At 39.9% G+C, this 18,539-nt stretch overlaps 2 protein-coding genes across 19 annotated transcripts in view; one reads left to right on the top strand and one right to left on the bottom strand.

Annotated features, from left to right (window-relative positions):
* The window catches only part of AP4S1 (adaptor related protein complex 4 subunit sigma 1), a 70,375-nt gene extending 66,634 nt beyond the window's left edge, over positions 1 to 3,741 (top strand). Inside the window, exon 6 of the mRNA XM_001171187.8 lies at positions 187 to 3,741. Coding sequence (XP_001171187.1) covers positions 187 to 315 — 129 coding nt within the window. The 3' untranslated portion in view covers positions 316 to 3,741. The remainder of the gene's footprint in view (positions 1 to 186) is intronic.
* Positions 3,742 to 7,761: 4,020 nt separating this feature from the next.
* Positions 7,762 to 18,539, bottom strand: part of HECTD1 (HECT domain E3 ubiquitin protein ligase 1) — a 107,908-nt gene continuing 97,130 nt past the window's right edge. For all 18 annotated transcript variants that reach the window (XM_009427619.5, XM_063793291.1, XM_063793285.1 and 15 more), the window contains 8 exons: positions 17,043 to 17,244; positions 15,210 to 15,347; positions 14,289 to 14,896; positions 13,233 to 13,311; positions 13,026 to 13,119; positions 10,562 to 10,712; positions 8,827 to 8,971; positions 7,762 to 8,714 (listed from right to left, as the gene is read on the bottom strand). In XM_009427619.5, the coding sequence (XP_009425894.1) occupies positions 8,577 to 8,714; positions 8,827 to 8,971; positions 10,562 to 10,712; positions 13,026 to 13,119; positions 13,233 to 13,311; positions 14,289 to 14,896; positions 15,210 to 15,347; positions 17,043 to 17,244 (1,555 nt within the window). In that variant the 3' untranslated portion in view covers positions 7,762 to 8,576. The remainder of the gene's footprint in view (positions 8,715 to 8,826; positions 8,972 to 10,561; positions 10,713 to 13,025; positions 13,120 to 13,232; positions 13,312 to 14,288; positions 14,897 to 15,209; positions 15,348 to 17,042; positions 17,245 to 18,539) is intronic.

Consider the following 18,539-nt stretch of genomic DNA (forward strand, 5'->3'; position numbering starts at 1 on the left):
AACTAGGTATGTATATATGAAGGTAACAATTTCTAATATGGATGCCAGTTTTAATTTCAGAAATTTTGTACAAAAAACCTCATGCTTAGGCTAATTTACACTGGGAACACTCTAGGTTAAGCCATAAATTTTTACTGAATGTTAACAATTTTTAACTTTAAACTAATTTCCTTAATATAACCGTAGATAATGTTTAATTTGGATAAAGTACACATCATTTTGGATGAGATGGTGTTAAATGGCTGCATTGTGGAAACTAACAGGGCAAGAATTCTTGCCCCTCTACTAATTCTTGATAAGATGTCAGAAAGCTGAAAGGAAGTCTCTTCGAGACAATATGGATTTATCAGAAATGCGAGTACCGTGGAATACATCTCAACATCTGTTAACCCAGAAGAATCTGGAAGACCACAATTACAAAATGGGGTATCCTTCCAAAGACATTATAAATAGGCATTTTCCACAGTTCCTAAAAAGAAAACAAAACTGTACTTTAAAATATGTACAAAGAAAAAAATTTCTTTAAACTGAGAGAGAAGTTTTATTTTCTAATTGTAAACATATCTGTCGCACTTTAAATTCTGTTGAGCACCTAAGGAACCCTTCTTGGTCTATGCTTTTGCAAATTGAATTCAGGAATAGCAGGATGGTAGTGGGAAGAAAGTATGGCAGTTTTCCGTTAGCCAATAAAGTTTTAAAATTTAAACACAAGGCATTTTGAGTAACGCTGTTTTCTGAAGGCTATTTTTTTTTTTTTTTTTTTTTTTGAGACGGAGTCTAGTCTAGCTGTGTCACCTGGCACATTCTCGGCTCACTGCAACCTCCACTTCCGGGGTTCAAGCGATTCTCCTGCCTCAGCCTCCGAGCTGGGGCTACAGGCATGCGCCACCACACCTGGCTAATTTTTGTATTTTTAGTAGAGACAGGGTTTCACCATGTTGGCCAGGCTGTCTCAAACTCCTGACCTCAGGTGATCTGCCTGCCTCAGCCTCCCAGAACGCTGGGATTACAGATGAGCCACAGTGCCTGACTTCTGAAGGCTGTCTTATTCCTTTAAAAGGCTTAGTAAAATTAACTTTTTAAGAGGTGTTTTTTTGTTTGTTTGTTTGTTTGTTTTTTAAGACGGAGTCTTGCTCTGTCACCCAGGCTGGAGTGCAGTGGTGTGATCTCAGCTCACTGCAACCTCCACCTCTGGGTTTAAGCAATTCTCCTGCCTCAGCCTCCTGAGTAGCTGCGACTACAGGCATGTAGTCCCCAGGAGACTGAGCTGTGATTACAGATGTGAGCCACCGTGCCCTGCCCGATTTTATGTAAAGCCCAGCTAATTTTTGTATTTTTAGTAGAGATAGGGTTTCACCATGTTGGCCAGGCTGTTCTTGAACTCCTTACCTCAAGTGATCCACCCGCTTCAGCCTCCCAACGTGCTGGGATTACAAGCATGAGCCACCATGCCCAGCCAAGGGGTGTTTTTTGTTTGTTTGTTTTTAAGAGAAGCAGGTCTTGCTGTGTTGTCCAGGCTGGACTGCAGTGGCTTTTCACAAGCATGATCATGTTGTACTACAACCTTGAACCTTCCTGGCCTGGCTCTAAAAGCTTTGTAATGTGGGGCTGGTGCAGTGCCTCACACCTGTAACCCCTGCAATTTGGGAGGCTGAGGAAGGAGGATCGCTTGAGGCCAGAAATTCAAGACCAGCCTGGGCAACACAGACCTCATCTCTACAAAAAATGCAAAAATCAGCCGGGTGTGGTGGCACATACCTGTAGTCTCAACTACTTGGGAGTCTGAGGCAGAAGATTTCTTGAGCCCAGGAGTTCGAGTCTGCAGTGAGCTATGATCGTGTCACCGCACTCCAGCCTGGGTGACAGAGTGAAACCCTGTCTCAAAAATAAAAAAGTCCGAGTGCGGTGGCTCAGGCCTGTAATCCCAACATTTTGGGGGGCCAAGCCAGGAGGATTGGTTGAGCCCATTAGTTCAAGACCAGCCTGGGCAACACAGCAAGACCATATCTCTACAAAAAAAAAAAAAAAACAGCCAGGTGCGATGGCTCATGCCTGTAATCCTAGCACTTTGGGAGGCCGAGGCAGGCAGATCACTTGAGGTCAGGAGTTTGAAACCAGCCTGGCCAACATGGCAAAACCTTGTCTCTACTAAAAATACAAAAAGTTAGCCAGGCATGGTGGCAAGCACCTCTAATCTCAGCTACTCAGGAGGCTGAGGCAGTAGAATTGCTTGAACCCAGGAGGCAGAGGTTGCAGTGAGCCGAAATCATGCCACTGCACTCCAGCCTGGGCGACAGAGTGAGACCCTGTCTCTAAAAATAAGTAAATAACTAATTAAAAAGTTAGCCAGCTGTGGTGGTGAGCACCTGTACTCCTAACTACTCAAGAGGCTGAGGTGGGAGAATTGATCAAGCCTAGGAGTTTGAGGCTGCAGTGAACTATGATCACAACACTGTACTCCAACCTGGGTAATGGAGTGAGGCCCTGCCTCAAAAACACAAAAACAAAACAAAACAAAAAAACTTTTATAACATGTACCTAACAAAGATGCAGAGTTAAATTTTATTTGCCAGTTTGTAAAAGCCTTTGATACTCATTTTAAGGGCACTTAGTAATTACAATGCCATTATGTAATTAACTCTATAGAGAACATTACTTTCAAATAATGGATGGTCAGACATTAAGACAGCCCCAGAGAGCCCCTACAGCTATCCTTTATCCCCTTTTTTGTTTGTTTTTTGGAGACAGCATCTCCGTCTCCTAGGCTGGAGTGCAATGGTGTGATCATGCCTCACTACAGCCTGTACCTCCTGGGCTCAGGTGATCCTCCCACCTCAGCCTCCTGAGTAACTGGGACCACAGGTGCGCACCCCCTCCACCCAGCTAATTTTTGTATTTTGTTGTAGAGATAGGGTTTCACTATGTTGCCCAGACTGGTCTCGAATTCCTGCAGTCACATGATCCATCTGTCTTCGCCTCCCAAAGTGTTGGGATTACAGGCCTGAGCCACTGTGCCCAGTCTTTTTATGCCACATTTTAAAAGGTTTGCTTATTAATAAGCTTACTGTTAATGAAATTTAGTTCAAAGTTTAAAAGTAGAATGCAGCCAGGCATGGTGGCTTACGCCTATAATCCCAGCACTTTGGGACGCCAAGGTGGGTAGATCATTTGAGGTCAGGAGTTCAAGACCAGCTTGGCCAACATGGTGAGACCCTGTCTCTACTAAAACTACGAAAAATTAGCCAGGCATGGTGGCACGTGCCTATAATCCCAACTACTTGGGAGGCTGTGGTAGGAGGATCACTTGAACCCAGGAGACAGAGGTTGCAGTGAGTTGAGATCGAGATTGTGCCACTGCACTCCAGCCTGGGCACAGAGTGAGATTCTGTCTCAAAAAAAAAAAAAAAAAGTAGAAAGCAAGAAAATGTCTCTGTACAGGTAGGCATGAAATGAATCCTTCTCTTCCTCCCTTTTACTCCTTTAACCCCTTCTGCAATGTCTTGAAGTAAATTACTATCATTACAGAAGAGCAGTGCACTGCATCCCCCCAAAACCTTTCTATATGCTTTTGCTACCCCGTTAACAGAAGAATATACAGAACTTAGGCGAAAGTATGTACAGTAGTCCCTCTCTTATCCACTGTTTCGCATTCTGTGGTTTGTGTTACTCATGGTCAACTGAGGTCCCAAAATATTAAATAGAAAATTCCAGAAATAAACAATGTATAAGTTTTAAACTGCATGCCATTCTGAGTAGTGTGATGAAATCTTGCACCATCCCACTTTGTCCTGCTCTGTCCCGCTCCGTCTTGCCTGGGAGGTGAATCGTCCCTTTGTCCAGCATATGCATGCTGTATACACTCCCAACTTGACAGTCATTTGGTAACTGTCTTGGTTACCAGATGGACAGATCATGAGAAGGGTGAGTACAGTGCAATAAGGTCTTGAGAGAGACTACATGCATATATATATCATATATATCATATATATCTCATATATCATATCATATATATCTCATATCATATATCATATATATCTCATATCATATATCATATATATCTCATATATCATATATATCATATATAATATATATCATATATAATATATCATATAATATATATCATATATATCATATATCATATATATTATATATAATATATATCATATATATCATATATAATATCATATATATTATATATCATATATAACATATATCATATATATTATATATCATATATAATATATATCATATATACCATATATAATATATCATATATCATATATATCATGTATGATATATATCATATATCATATATATCATATATATTTTATATATATATATAATTATTTTTCTTTTTTAAAGACAGGGTCTTGCTCTGTTGCCCAGGCTGCAGTGCAGTGGCATGATTACGGCTCACTGCAGCCTCAACCCCTTGGGCTCAAGCAATCCTCCCATCTCAGCTTCCCAGGTAGCCGGGACCACAGGTGTGTGCCACCCCACTCAGCTAATTTTTTTTATTTTTTGTAGAGACAAGGTCTCCATATGTTGCCCAGGCTAGTCTTGAATTCCTGGGCTCAAGCGATCCTCCTTACCTCAGCCTCTGAGTGCTGGGATTACAGGTATGAGCTACCACACCTGGCCATCTTTTGTTTTTTAAGAGATGGGGTCTCTGTTACCCAGGCTGGATTTGAACTCCTGGGCTCAAGCCATCCTCCTGCTCAGCCTTCCAAGTAGCTGGAGCTATAGGTGCACACCACCATGCCCAGCTTTCACATAACTTTCTTATATTGTAATAATTGTTCTATTATTGTTGTTAATCTTACTGTGCCTAATTTATAAACTTTATCATAGGTATGTATGTATAGGAAAAAACATTCTCTTTCTCTCTCTATATATAGGATTTGGTACTATCCTCAGTTTCAGATATCCCCAGTTTCAGATATCCACTGGGGGTCTTAGAACTTATCCCCCAAGAATAGGGAGGTCTACTATATATATGCATGTAGGGGTGGGAGGTCAGGTGCAATGAAGAAAGTAGAAATCTTTTTCCTTTAAATATAGAGACGGGGTCTCACTATGTTCCCCAGGCTGGTCTCAAACTCCTGGGCTCAAGCAATCCTCTCACCTCAGCCTCCCAAAGTGCAAGAATTACAGGCATGAGCTACCCTGCCCGGCCAAAATCTATTTTTGGTATATTAAGATACTGTCCCAGCCTATGGAATGATCCAATAGTTCATTCTTCTGTGACACTCCAGCCTCTAAAATAGGACATAAATGCGTTTTTTTTTCTTGAGAGAGTCTCGCTTGGTTGTCCAGGCTGGAATGCAGTGGCATGATCTCAGCTCACTGCAACCTCTGCCTCCCAGGTTTAAGCAATTCTCCTGCCTCAGCTTCCCGAGCAGCTGGGATTACAGGCGTGTGCCACCACACTGGACTAATTTTTGTATTTTTAGTAGAGATGGGGTTTCATCATGTTGGCCAGGCTGGTCTCAAAGCCCTGACCTCAAGTGATTCGCCCACCTTGGCTTCCCAAACTGCTGGGATTACAGGCGTGAGCCACCACGCCTGGCCAAATGCACGTTTCAGAGATATCATTCAGCACTGTTCCGTTTGGTTTGTCTGTGTATTGTTGGGGGTAGGCAGTGGAGCCTTTTTTTTATCCTGTTCTAAAAATCCACTTGCAATATCAAGGTTTATGTCTATAAAAATGCAGACAGTCAATAGTGGACTCCAAACCTGAGTTGTTTTTGGACTCGTTCAGGAAGGCAAAAGGAAGGCTTCTGACCTGTGGGAACAATGAGTGGTTTGTGTGTAGATACACCTTTGTATCAAGTAGCCAAGGTCTGGGGAAAGCCCAGTGTAGACCGAAGTGCTATGGAGGGTCTTTCTCAGACACATTAGTTGGGAAACACTGTCCTAGTTGGTAGGTACTTCATCAGTAGCACATTCAGGTAACTGCTGAAACTGGTACACCAGAGTAGCTAGGGAGTGAACAAAATTAATTTTTGGGTCACACCAAAATAGTAGTTGAATTACATCTCGGCACAGATTTTAGAACCTTGAGAGAATAACAGTTAAAAAAAAATAGTTGGTAGGTATCATAAGAAACAATATTTAAGAACTTACAGTTGAGGTGGAGACCCCGGTAGATGTCTCAGAACACTTGACTCATGCATATGTGTACTTACAGGCTGTGTCGCCATATAACTTCACTAAGATGCTTTAAGTGACTTTTCATACTTATATTTGGCCAGCCTTACCTTGTTCTTGGACTTTTTCTGAGGAAGACTCCTAATATTTCAAAAACAGCTATGATTTTATATAAACTTTGTTTTTATTTTTTCTGAGACAGAGTTTCGCTCTTGTTGCCCAGGCTGGAGTGCAATGGCACAATCTCGGCTCACTGCAACCACTGCCTCCCGGGTTCAAGCAATTCTCCTGCTTCAGCCTCCAGAGTAGCTGGGATTACAGGCATGTGCCACCATGCCCGGCTAATTTTTATATTTTTAGTTGAGACAGGGTTTCACCATGTTGGTCAGGCTGGTCTCAAACTCCTGACCTCAGGTGATCCACCCTGCTCGGCCTCCCAGAGTGCTGCAATTACAGATGTGAGCCACCGTGCCCTGCCCGATTTTATGTAAAGTTATCAATTTATCTGCTGTAGCCACCTGCCAGACCAGGGTTCAGCAAGCTTTTTCTGTAAAAGGCCAAATAGCAAATATTTTAGGCTTTGTGGACCATATGGTCTCTGCTAACTACTCAATTCTGCCATTGCAGTGCAAAAGCAACCATGTAAATGAGTGAACATGGCTGTGTTTATTTGTGGACACTGAAATTTAAATTTCATAATTTTCACATAAAATATTATTCTTTTGATTTTTTTTCCCCAACAATTAAAAAATTTTAAAGCCATGCTTAGCCATGGGCCATTCAAAAACAGGCAGCAGGCCATAGTTTGCTAACCCTGGTGCCAGGCTAGTCTTGGTAAAAGCTGACTACTGATAGACATCTTAGAGACTTGTAATTATAGCAGAAGATATCTCTCATAGGCAGAGAATTTGCCTTTTAAACAGGTCGATACTGGGCAATTTCAAACATGCTTTTGGTTCCTTAAAAAACCATTTGAGCCAGGTGTGGTGATACACATCTGTAATCCCAGCTACTCCAGAAGCTGTGGTGGCAGGACTGCTTGAACCTAGGAGTTTGAGACCAGCCTGGGTAACACAGCAAGAACCTGTCTTAAAAAAAAAAAAAAAAAAAAAAAAAGCTATTTGGCTAAATCAGGCCTAGTGTCTTTCCTTTCACCTATAAGCACAGATATGGTAATAACTGGAATTTGGAAAATCTACTTTGGAATTTGGAAATACAGTCCCTTCTTCAAAACCAGAAAACAGCAGTATCCCGGTGTTTTGACACACAACATTTAAAAATCATTCTTGGATCTCACTTACATCCTTACTTACATATCCTTATAGATACAATAGTTAAGTTGTGGATCTGGTGTTTTTTTAAAAAAATAACACAAGTAACTGGTCAGTTCTAGCTGAGGCATACTTTAAAACTGAACCCAACCATTGGATCACAAGTGTGTGAATATATATTTCTTCTAGCCTTTCAATTTTAATACCCGTATTTACTATAGAAAAACACATTTCTTTATGTAGTAATTTCAGAAAACATTGGATGATTCAAAATGACAAGTACCTGCTAAAGCTCTTAAGTCTGATGACTGCATTGAAATAGTCACATGACACAGTTCTGTACGCTGCAAACATTTTAATGATTATTGTTGAGCATACATTTTGGAAATTTTTTACTTCAAACGGCAACAAGTTAAATAAATGTTTATAATATACAAAGAAAATACAACCAAAAGTAAAACTTGCTTTAAGTGTGCCTTGCACTTAGACCAGTGTTTTCCCCCTTAATACATCTTTATTTTTGAGCTGCACAAACACACTTAAGACTTTGATCTTCATAGTATGGCATTTAGGAAATAAAAATATACTCCCACCTTAAAGAAATAAAAAGGTTGGTGCATGATTATATGCCAAACAAAGAGAGAACACTAGAATACTCTTGATAGTGCAGGCATCATTAAAAAGGAAAAGAAAAAGCTTGAGATGCTCATTAATTCTCTATGTTTTAAGGAAGCAGGATTTTTGACCAAGTAGCTTAAAAGCCAGCAAAACAGGGATCAGTGACGGCAACTGTAGTGTATGGAGTATGAAATGACAAACTTTACACAAATACACTGTTAGAAATTTACCAGTGAACACTGAAGATCTGAGAAGCTGCTCTTTGGAACAGTCAAGTGGGACCACCTTATTCCAGTCACATAAGCCCTTGTAAAGTAACACAGTGTTCTGTGCTATATACTTGCTGGCTGGGTAGTTACAGGATTTGTTTTGTCATTAGCAGCTAAAAAACTTATTCCACATGTTCTTAAAGCCTTAATGGTGGAAAAAAAGGCAAGTGTCATTAGCATGGTGGATCATATACTTCTCTGCACACAAACACAAGAGGCTTCACTAGTATTTTTAAAGTCTCTGATGTCTCCCATTGCACTTCAAAGCTCAATTGAGATGAAAGCCTTTCTCCATTGTAGCAGCTAGCAGGCGCTCTCTCATGATCTCCTCGGAAGAATATTCAGGCAACTTAAGGTAATGCACACATGTATTGACTGATGGATAGCTTGCATCAGTAGCATCAACCTACAACAAGAAAGCAAACACAACAGAAGACCATGAGTTTAAATACTTCTTTCTTTCAAAAGTAAAGTAACTAAATTCCATTTGGATTCCCCATTAGCCAGAGAGCTTGTACCTTGCGTACAACCGTGAGCCTGGGATGCAGGTTAGCCAGTCCACCTGGGGGTAGAGTTGAACAACCAGTGGTAAACTGCAAGAATGCTTTTCTTTCATCAGAAGACATGCCACATAAAACCCTCACAAACCTCAGGAAACCAGGGCTAAAAGAACAAAAATATAGTTATATTGAGTTGACTGCAGATTTAAATGAAAATCACTACCACTACTTTCTAAGGCAGCAACAAGCCCCCTAAAAAACAATATCCTCACACCAGAACAACAACACATCTAGAGACTCTTGGGTAAGTATGAAATGGGCTAATATAAGCTACTTTAAAAATATCCCTGGCCAGGTGTGGTGGCTCATACCTGTAATCCCAGCACCTTGGGAGGCTGAGGCGGGTGGATCACCTGAGGTCGAGTTCAACAGCAGCCTGACAAACATGGTGAAACCCCGTCTCTACTAAAAATACAAAATTAGCTGGGCGTGGTGGCGCACGCCTGTAATCCCAGCTACTTGGGAGGCTAAGGCAGGAGAATCGCTTGAACCTGGGAGATAGAGGTTTCAATGAACTGAGATTGTGCCATTGCATTCCAGCCTGGACAATAAGAGCGAAACTCCATCTCAAAAATAAAAATAAAAATCCCTCAAAGACTGTCTTGAACTTACAAATTGTAAGAACTAAAAAATACTGACAGTGTATGGGGTCCATCTATTCTGCAACAAAGTCAGCAAATCATAAAAACACAGGATGCACTGGCAAAATCATTTCAAATACAGATAAATATACCAAAGGGGATCTGAAATAATTTTTATTCCAGCAAAATAATTATCTTGTGATACATTTATGTAATGAAATAGTAAATGAACGACATGCCACAACATGGATAAATTTCATAATCATAATATTACTCAAAAGAAACCAGACCACAAAGAAAACAGACTACATGATTTCATATATTAAAAGTTCAAAAGCAAGCAAAACTGATCAACATATGGTGATTAGATTAATAGAAAAGAATATGGTGGGAAGGGGGATTTTTGAAGTTGTTTCATATTCTGGATACCAATTATACAGGTGTGTTCATTTTGAGAAAATCCTCTAAACTGTATATATGATGTGTGTACTTATCTGTTATATTCAATAAAAAGTTTAATATAAACGTAGTATATAGCCCAACAGCTTACAATTTACCAAATTTTAAAAATGAACAATTAAAACACAAGGAGGAAAGGAATCAACATCAGCCATGATGTCAGTTGTCTTTTTTTTTTTTTTTTGAGACAGAGTTTCCCTCTTGTTGCCCAGGCTGGAGTGCAATGGCATGATCTTGGCTCACTGCAACCTCCACCTCTTGGGTTCAAGTGATTCTCCTGTCTCAGCCTCCCAAGTAGCTGGGATTACAGGCATCTGCCACCACGCCCAGCTAATTTTTGTATTTTTAGTAGAAACGAGGTTTCACCGTGTTGGCCAGGCTGGTCTCAAACTCCTGACCTCAAGTGATCCGCCCGCCTTAGCCTCCCAAAGTGCTGGGATTACAGGTGTGAGCCACCACGCCCGGCCTGCTGTCAGTTGTCTTTTTGTATCCTCCCAGCCTTATCAGTGGATATGCATTCTGGTAACTGTGAGACACCACTGCTTTCTCACTTACTTTATGATACTCACTGAATTAAAGTTCTTTAGAGAATCTGTCATTTGATTTGGGGAATATAAATAATTTTGTTGATCTTAGAAAATAGTATCACATACCTGTCACGTGTATAACCCAGCTTCGGTTCAGTGTAATTGATAATATCCTCTGCTGCCCAGGATGGTGACTGGTTTCCACAAAGAATCATTTGGACTTCTTCATGGCTGAAGGAACTTAATTTCTCCATTGGAAAAACTTTATTAAACCCATCTACATCGTACATGTAACGGAAACACAAAAAACAAACATACAACTCAGTTTCCAAGTTACGATTCCAAAATACCAAATTTCAAACCAAAATACCCATTATCAGAATCAATCTAAGTATCTATCAAGGGATGAATGTGTAAAGAAAATGTGGTATATGTACACAATGGAATACTATGCAACCATAAAAAAGAATGCGCTGGGCACGGTGGCTCACGCCTGTAATCCCAGCACTTTGGAAGGCCGAGGCAGGCAGATCATGAGGTCGGGAGATTGAGACCATCCTGGCTAACACAGTGAAACCCCGTCTCTACTAAATATACAAAAAATTAGCCGGGCGTGGTGGCGGCTGCCTGTAGTCCCAGCTACTCGGGAGGCTGAGGCAGGAGAATGGCGTGAATCCAGGAGGCAGAGCTTGCAGTGAGCCGAGATGGCACCACTGCACTCCAGCCTGGGACTCCAGCCTGAGACTCCGTCTCAAAAAAAAAAAAAAAATGAAATCTTTTCATTTGTAGGAACATGGGTGGAACTGGAGGTCATTATATTAAGTGAAAAAAGCCAAGCACAGAAAGACAAGTATCACATGTTCCCACTCATATGTGGGAACTTAAAAAGTTGATCTTGGCCGGACAAGGTGGCTCACACCTGTAATCTCAGCACTTTGGGAGGCCGAGGTGGGCAGATCACCTGAGGGTGGGAGTTCGAGACCAGCCTGACCAACATGGGGAAACCCCATCTCCACTAAAAATACAAAATTAGCCGGGTGTGGTGGTGCATGCCTATAATCCCAGCTACTCGGGAGGCTGAAGCAGGAAAATCGCCTGAACCCAGGAGGTGGAGGTTGCAGTGAGCCAAGTTCGTGCCATCACACTCCAGCCTGGGAAACAAGAGCAAAAACTCCGTCTCAAAAAAACAAAAACAACAAAGTTGATCTCATAAAGGTAAAGAAAAGAATGGTATCAGAGGCTGGGAATGTTGCATGTGGGGGTGGATGAAGAGAGGTAGTTTAATGGGTACAAACTTACAATTAAATAAAAGGAGTAAGTTCTAATGTTTTCTAGCATAGTAGGGTGACTATAGTTAACAATAATATATATTTCAAAGAAGCTAGAAGAGAATAATTTGAATGTTCCCAGCACATAGAAATGATAAATGTCCAAGATGATGGATGTCCTAAATACTGATTTTATCATTACACATTCTATGTATCAAAATGCCCCATAAACATGTACATATATTATGCAACAATAAAAAAATACCCATTACTGATGAAATGGACAGAAGATGAATATTCAACATTCATAAATGTTTGAATAAACAAGCATAAATTAAGACAGCTTGAAATTAAAACTGTATTTTAAATTAGAAATCCCTGCTTAACATCACAAACGTGAACAGAGAGAGAACATTCAGTTGCTATGGTCAGTATGTAAACTCTTATTACTACTCAGTCTGGAGTTCACCAGCTCTTTCTGTCATACAAGTCAGGCAAAACTGTGTTCTCATTTTCAAAAGTAATTTACCTTGTAATATACTTTGTTCCCATCATGATTCTTTCATGTTAATTCATCCTGATCAAGTAATCTAGAATGTATGCAACCTATGTCCACTTTCTTTCTTTCTTTGTTGAGGCAAGGTCTCCCTCTGTTGCCCAGGCTGGAGTGCAGTGGCACAAACATGGCTCACTGCAGCCTCAGCCTCCCAGGCTCAAACTATTCTCCCACTTCAGCCTTGCCGGTAGCTGGGACCACAGGCACATGCCACCACATCTAGCTAATTTTTAAAAAAATGTTTTGTAGAGATGGAGTCTTGCCATGTTGCCCAGGCTGGTCTTGGAACTCCTGGGCTCAAGCGATCCTCCTGCTTCAGCCTCCCAAAGTGCTGAGATTACAAGTGTGAGCCACCACCACACCCGACCACCATCAATTCTTTTTTTTTTTTTTTTTTTTTTTTGTGCAGCGGAGTTTTGCTAATCGCCCAGGCTGGAGTGCAATGGTGTGATCTCGGCTCACCGCAACCTCGCCTCCCGGGTTCAAGCAATTCCCCTGCCTCAGTCTCCCGAGTAGCTGGGATTACAGGCATGCGCCACCATGCCCAGCTAATTTTGTATTTTTAGTAAAGACAGGGTTTCTCTATGTTGGTCAGGCTGGTCTCGAACTCCCAACCTCAGGTGATCCTCCCGCCTCAGCCTCCCAAAGTGCTGGGATTACAGGTGTGAGCCACCATGCCCAGCCGACCACCAGCAATTCTTGACCATAATTTCAACTGTCTCAAAGTGAAAGGAGAGCAATTATGCTAAAAATCCTTTAAAATTACCTCTAAAGGCTTCCATTTGTTTCTGAATACCCGTATGCATACAAAAGTCAAACATCAAATCCACATATTCTTCTGCATTATCCATTGTTATCATCTGCAAAAGAAAATTTGTCAGTATCTAGGAATATTTCAGGAGTGTCTAGTACAACTGGCCTTGCTAAGAGGATATTTCAGAACTTACAACTATATTAAAAGCAAACTTTTTACCTCATCTTCACCACTTGGCTTGAGATCCACAGCTGTAAAACCATATATTCTTGAGGAAGGGCAAAACTGGAAATTTAAACTGGGAGGACAAAAAAGATTAAATTAACTGACATGCAGCTACTACTAATGGTGTTTAATTTTTATAACATTACTATCATCTGCCATCAGTGGGTACAAGAGAAAAAATTAAATAAAATAACATGGCTATCAAAACCATAAATCCCACCCCTCTCCTCCTCCAACAAAATCAGTACACCAGCTTAGAAGTAAGTTGAGGACTTTTTAAATGCAATATTCTGTGGACAAAATCTACTAGGCCAACTGTTATCAAATCTGTCTGGCTTTGCAAAGATTGCATGAAACCACCTTTCTATATTTTACTTCTAACTTATGGCACAAAATTAATGAACTAAAAATTTTGCAATGAATTATGACAGCAACATGTTTGTAAGACTTTTAGGAAGAAACTGTTGCTTTACTGAAGTCAATCACGCTGTGTACAAAAATATATATTTAAAAAAACCTTGAATATATAACCATTTATCAAACACAGTTTACCAACATTATCAGCAAACATTAAAAAAAAAAGGCCTTGCAGTTAACCTAAAATCACAGCTGAAGATATGATAATTACCTGTACATAAAGTAACAGAGTTTTATCAAAAGTTCTGCAGCATCTCAACTGCTACAGCCATTGGTGATAAAGCTGACATACCAACCAATTTTTGAGCTTTGCAAAGTGAATCATATATTAGCAGATGAATTTGTCAAAATATTGTTGGCTCTGGACATTTTACACAGGCATAAAAATTCACATTGGCTAAGTCAGGTAATCTTCTAAAGGTTTGATGATTAATAAACTAATATTCTAGTATTCTGAGTGTTGTCTTTATAATATTAAATCAAAGGTTCAAGTCGATCATCAATATTTCCTACAGCATATTACTGTTTTTGACAGACTATTTACTCATATATTGCAAATCAGTGACGACAAAGAAACAAAAGCTTTAAAACTTATTCACCCATTGGATTGAAGAATGTACATATAATGCTTACCCTAAATCCTCTATGCTAAGTGGAGGCCCAGAACCTGATGGATTCTTCAGCACTAGTTCCTGTAATTTTGTGTTCTTCTCATCTTCAGAAAGACCTTTGTTGCTTAAAATTTGGCGCCTCTTGATAGCAAGGTCTTTAATTTCTTTTAAAAATCTGGCTCTGTGTGGGTTTACTAATTCAAAGTCTTCCCAAGTCAAAATTCCATTAAACCAAGCTGGGGGTTTTGGTTTAGGGGGATCAAGAATAAATTCTGATTTTGAATCCTCTTCAAAGCTTCCTACCGAGAGTGAATCATGACCTTCTTCTGTAGAAGCTTCAGACTGACTTTCAGTACAGTGTAAGTCTCTATCACCTCGTGACTCATAAATCAGTTTACTCATATTGCTTTTAATGTCACCCATACACATAAGTTTAAAAAAAGGTTTAGAAATAGGTAAGTCCACAAGTCTATTGTCTTGAATGCATTTGGCCAAGAAAATTCCAAGGAAATGAAACAGTTTCGTGATCCTTTCAAGCTCATCACTATCCTGTGGAAATGGTGCTGTGAACAGTCCACATGACCTCTGCACATAATATCCAGGAGGTTTCAATCCACCTCCAAGATCAACCTAATTTTTTAGAGGGTGAAATGCAAATAAAATTAAACAAAAGGTAATAGAAACTAAGCCTATCATCATCTAAGAAAAAAATCCATAAACATTAAACATCTTCATGAATTTGGCTATCTAAAAGTATATAATTTTATTAAATAGCTTTTGGTGACTAAATTTTATCGCTTTAGAACTATTTTAATTGCATCAAGATTATTCAATAATAAAAGTAGAGTCAGAAACCTGGCTTATGCTCTGAACACATAACCTATTTTTAACACTTTTGAAAGCAGAGTCACAACTCAAGTCACAAAATGAGAAATATTCTTACGTGACGAGATTCATCATCTGGAAAATTATCATCACAAAGCCAAGCTCCCAAGTCAGTTCTCTGGAATTCTGCTGCCACTAGAGCATAAAACTCTAATGTGGGTCCCAAGCCAGTTCCTTCTTCTCCTAAAAACTCAACCTAAAATATGAACAAATAAATTGTGGGTTAAACTTAAAGTTTGGGGTGTTTTTAAAAATAATCTAATTCTTGCCAAAATTTATCATATCTGATCCAGTAATGTACCTTTTTTCAAAATAGCAGTGTATATATATTATAAACAGCACAGAAGTGTTATTTTAATTTTCCTAAAGACAAGAGTCCACTTGTTGTACACTATTACATGCTTAAGCACTGTGCCAAGCATCATTCATACGTTTACTTCTCACAACAACCCTGCAAAATAATTATTTCCTTTTTACACCAAAGGAAACCAAATCTCAGATAAGGAGGTTAAATCATTTGCTTGAAGAAATGATGGTGAACAGACTTTTGTGTGTCTCTGTGTGACACCAAAGCCTAGACTCTTCCACTTTTTAATTTTTATTTTTTGAGACAGTTTCACTCTTGTCGCCCAGGATGGAGTGCAGTGGCACGATCTCAGCTCACTGCAACCTCTGCCTCCCGGGTTCAGGCGATTTTCCTGCCTCGGCCTCCCAAGTAGGTGGGATTACGGCATGCACCACCAAGCCTAGCTAATTCTGTATTTTCAGTAGAGACAGGGTTTTACTATGTTGGTCCGGCTGGTCTCAAACTCTTGACCTCAGGTGATCCACCCACCTCAGCCTCCCAAAGTGCTGGGATTACAGGCATGAGCCACTGCGCCTCGCCTCTTCCGCTTATTTCTGAGTTAAAGACACTTTAAATCATTTTTGCAACAGGAAGAGTACGGACAAAAACCCTTAAAGTGATTGCATAAAGTATAATAAAAACTACAGCATATGGTTAAAAAAAAAGATTATCTACATTAGAAGAATGTAAACAACTGGGCATGGTGGCTCAAGCCTGTAATCCCAGCACTTTGGGAGGCCGAAACGGGTGGATCACTTGAGCCCAGGAGTTTGAGACCAGCCTGGGCAACATAGTGAGAACTTGTCTCTATTAAAAAAAAAAAAAAAAGAAGAAGAACATAAGGGTAGGAGGAATACAATCAAAGTCTGTATATAAAGTGAAAGATGTAAAGCCTTGGACATCTTCTAGAGATGTATCATATTTCTTGCAATTAGTTTATGATCCAAAAGTTAAAAACAAACCAGTTGGCTTCACCCCTGTGACAGGAGACGTATTTCCACTCTTCCTCATATAGGGAATACTGTGTATATGAAATAAAACCAACAATGTCCACAGTAACATTTCTAAACTAAATATATTAAATGTCATACTACCATTTGCTATAACGTGTCTCAACACAGACCAGTGATATAATACCAAGAACAATTCAAGTGAAACAATATTACAAAACCAGGTGCTCCCAAAATATCGAACAGCACAGTTTAATGTAAGAGTAAAAAAGAATCCCTTGTGAGTACTACTATTTTAGTCCAACTTTGTTATGAAATGGGTAGAAACCCTCAAGCAGAACAAGCACTTTGCCACCTCAAGAGTGGAGATCTTCTTTGTTGCTCATTAATGGCACAAGACCTAACCCCTAAGGAGGTGGACTGACATCCTCTTATGAAAAAGATGCTCTGCCAGAGGAGAAGGCTTCTGCCTACAGAACAGGAAAACCCCTCTTCATGTTTACCTACCACAGTTTTTAATGCAGTGAAGATACACATTGGGCTGGTTCCCTAAGTGTCATTCCTGTTCCCTAAATCTAATTTTATATGAGATTACCTCAAGAACTGATTTCCGATCTGCATGTATTTGCATGACATTCTCAGCCCATTCCATCAGTGACTCGCCACGTGGAACTTTTACTCTTTCATGCTTGAGACGACCAACTCGAAACTCTCCAGGGTCATCTCGCCTAACACTGCTTGTGGTTCTCGTTCGTTCCACAGTGGCTTCACGTCGGTTCTGTAACCATACTATTGCTCTGAAATAGAAAAATATCTATGAGCTGCAGCATACGTTAACAGCTGAATGTACTACTAAACCAGCAACAGAATTCAAAGATTTAAGAAATTAAAAAATAATATTTTCTCAGGTGATTTTTAAAACACAGTAATCTTTTTTTGTTACATAAACTGCTTCCTGTCACAAGTAAAAATATATGAAACTCCTTTTATTATAATCTGCCTTAAGCAAACTGAGAAAGTACTGGGTCTATATTTTGCCTCCTTATTTTAGCAGTTCAATAAAAATAATAATCTGTTGTCCAAGCCCCAACATCATTCAAAAAAAGGAAAAATGTTTCCTATCAGAGAAATTTAGAAATGATTAAGCTATCTTTCAAACTGAAAGCCACCATCAAAACGGTAATTATAATTTTAAAACAATTTTTCTTTTTTTTTTTTTTTTGAGATGGAGTCTTGTTCTGTCACCCAGGCTGGAGTACAGTAGCATGATCTCGGCTCACTGCAACCTCCCTATCCCGGGTTCAAGTGATTCTCCTGCCTCAGCCTCCCCAGTAGCTGAGATTACAGGTGTGTGCCACCACGCCCAGCTAATTTTTGTATTTTTAGTAGAGATGGGGGTTCTGCCATGTTGCCCAGGCTGGTCTTGAATTTCTGGCCTTAACTGATCCACCCGCCTCAGCCTCCCAAAGTGCTATGATTACAGGCATGAGCCGCCACACCCGGCCACATTTTCTTTTTTTTAATAACAATCCATTTATGGTGGGAGGAAGAACCGATAATTAGGAATAAGAAGCTGAAGGTTCTACTCTCATGTGTGCTACTATTTTCTCATGATCTTAGGCAAATCAGCTAAGTACGTGCAGAATCAATTTCCTCATTTATAAAACAAATTATAATCAATGCCAGTTATCACAACATGCCTATAGTTCTATGTATATAAATGCTTTGTAAATGGCATTAAATGGTACAAAAATGTAACTATCAGGGAAGAAAACAAACAGTTTAAATTATAACTTTTTTTTTACAACTATTTTGGAAGAGTACTTAAGGTAAACAATCATTCAACAAAATATTTATTGAGCACCTACAATGAGTCTTGCTCTGTCGCCCAGGCTGGAGTGCAGTGGTGCAATCTCAGCTCACTGCAACTTCTGCCTCCCGGGTTCAAGTAAATTCTTATGCCTCAGCCTCCTAAAAAGCTGGAATTACGCCCAGCTAATTTTTGTGTTTTTTTGTAGAGATGGGGTTTTGCCACATTGGCCAGGCTGGTCTCGAACTCCTGGCCTCGAGTGATGTGTCTGCCTTGGCCTCC

The sequence above is a fragment of the Pan troglodytes genome, chromosome 15 (assembly GCF_028858775.2).
Source record: "Pan troglodytes isolate AG18354 chromosome 15, NHGRI_mPanTro3-v2.0_pri, whole genome shotgun sequence".
Taxonomy (NCBI): Eukaryota; Metazoa; Chordata; class Mammalia; order Primates; family Hominidae; genus Pan; species Pan troglodytes.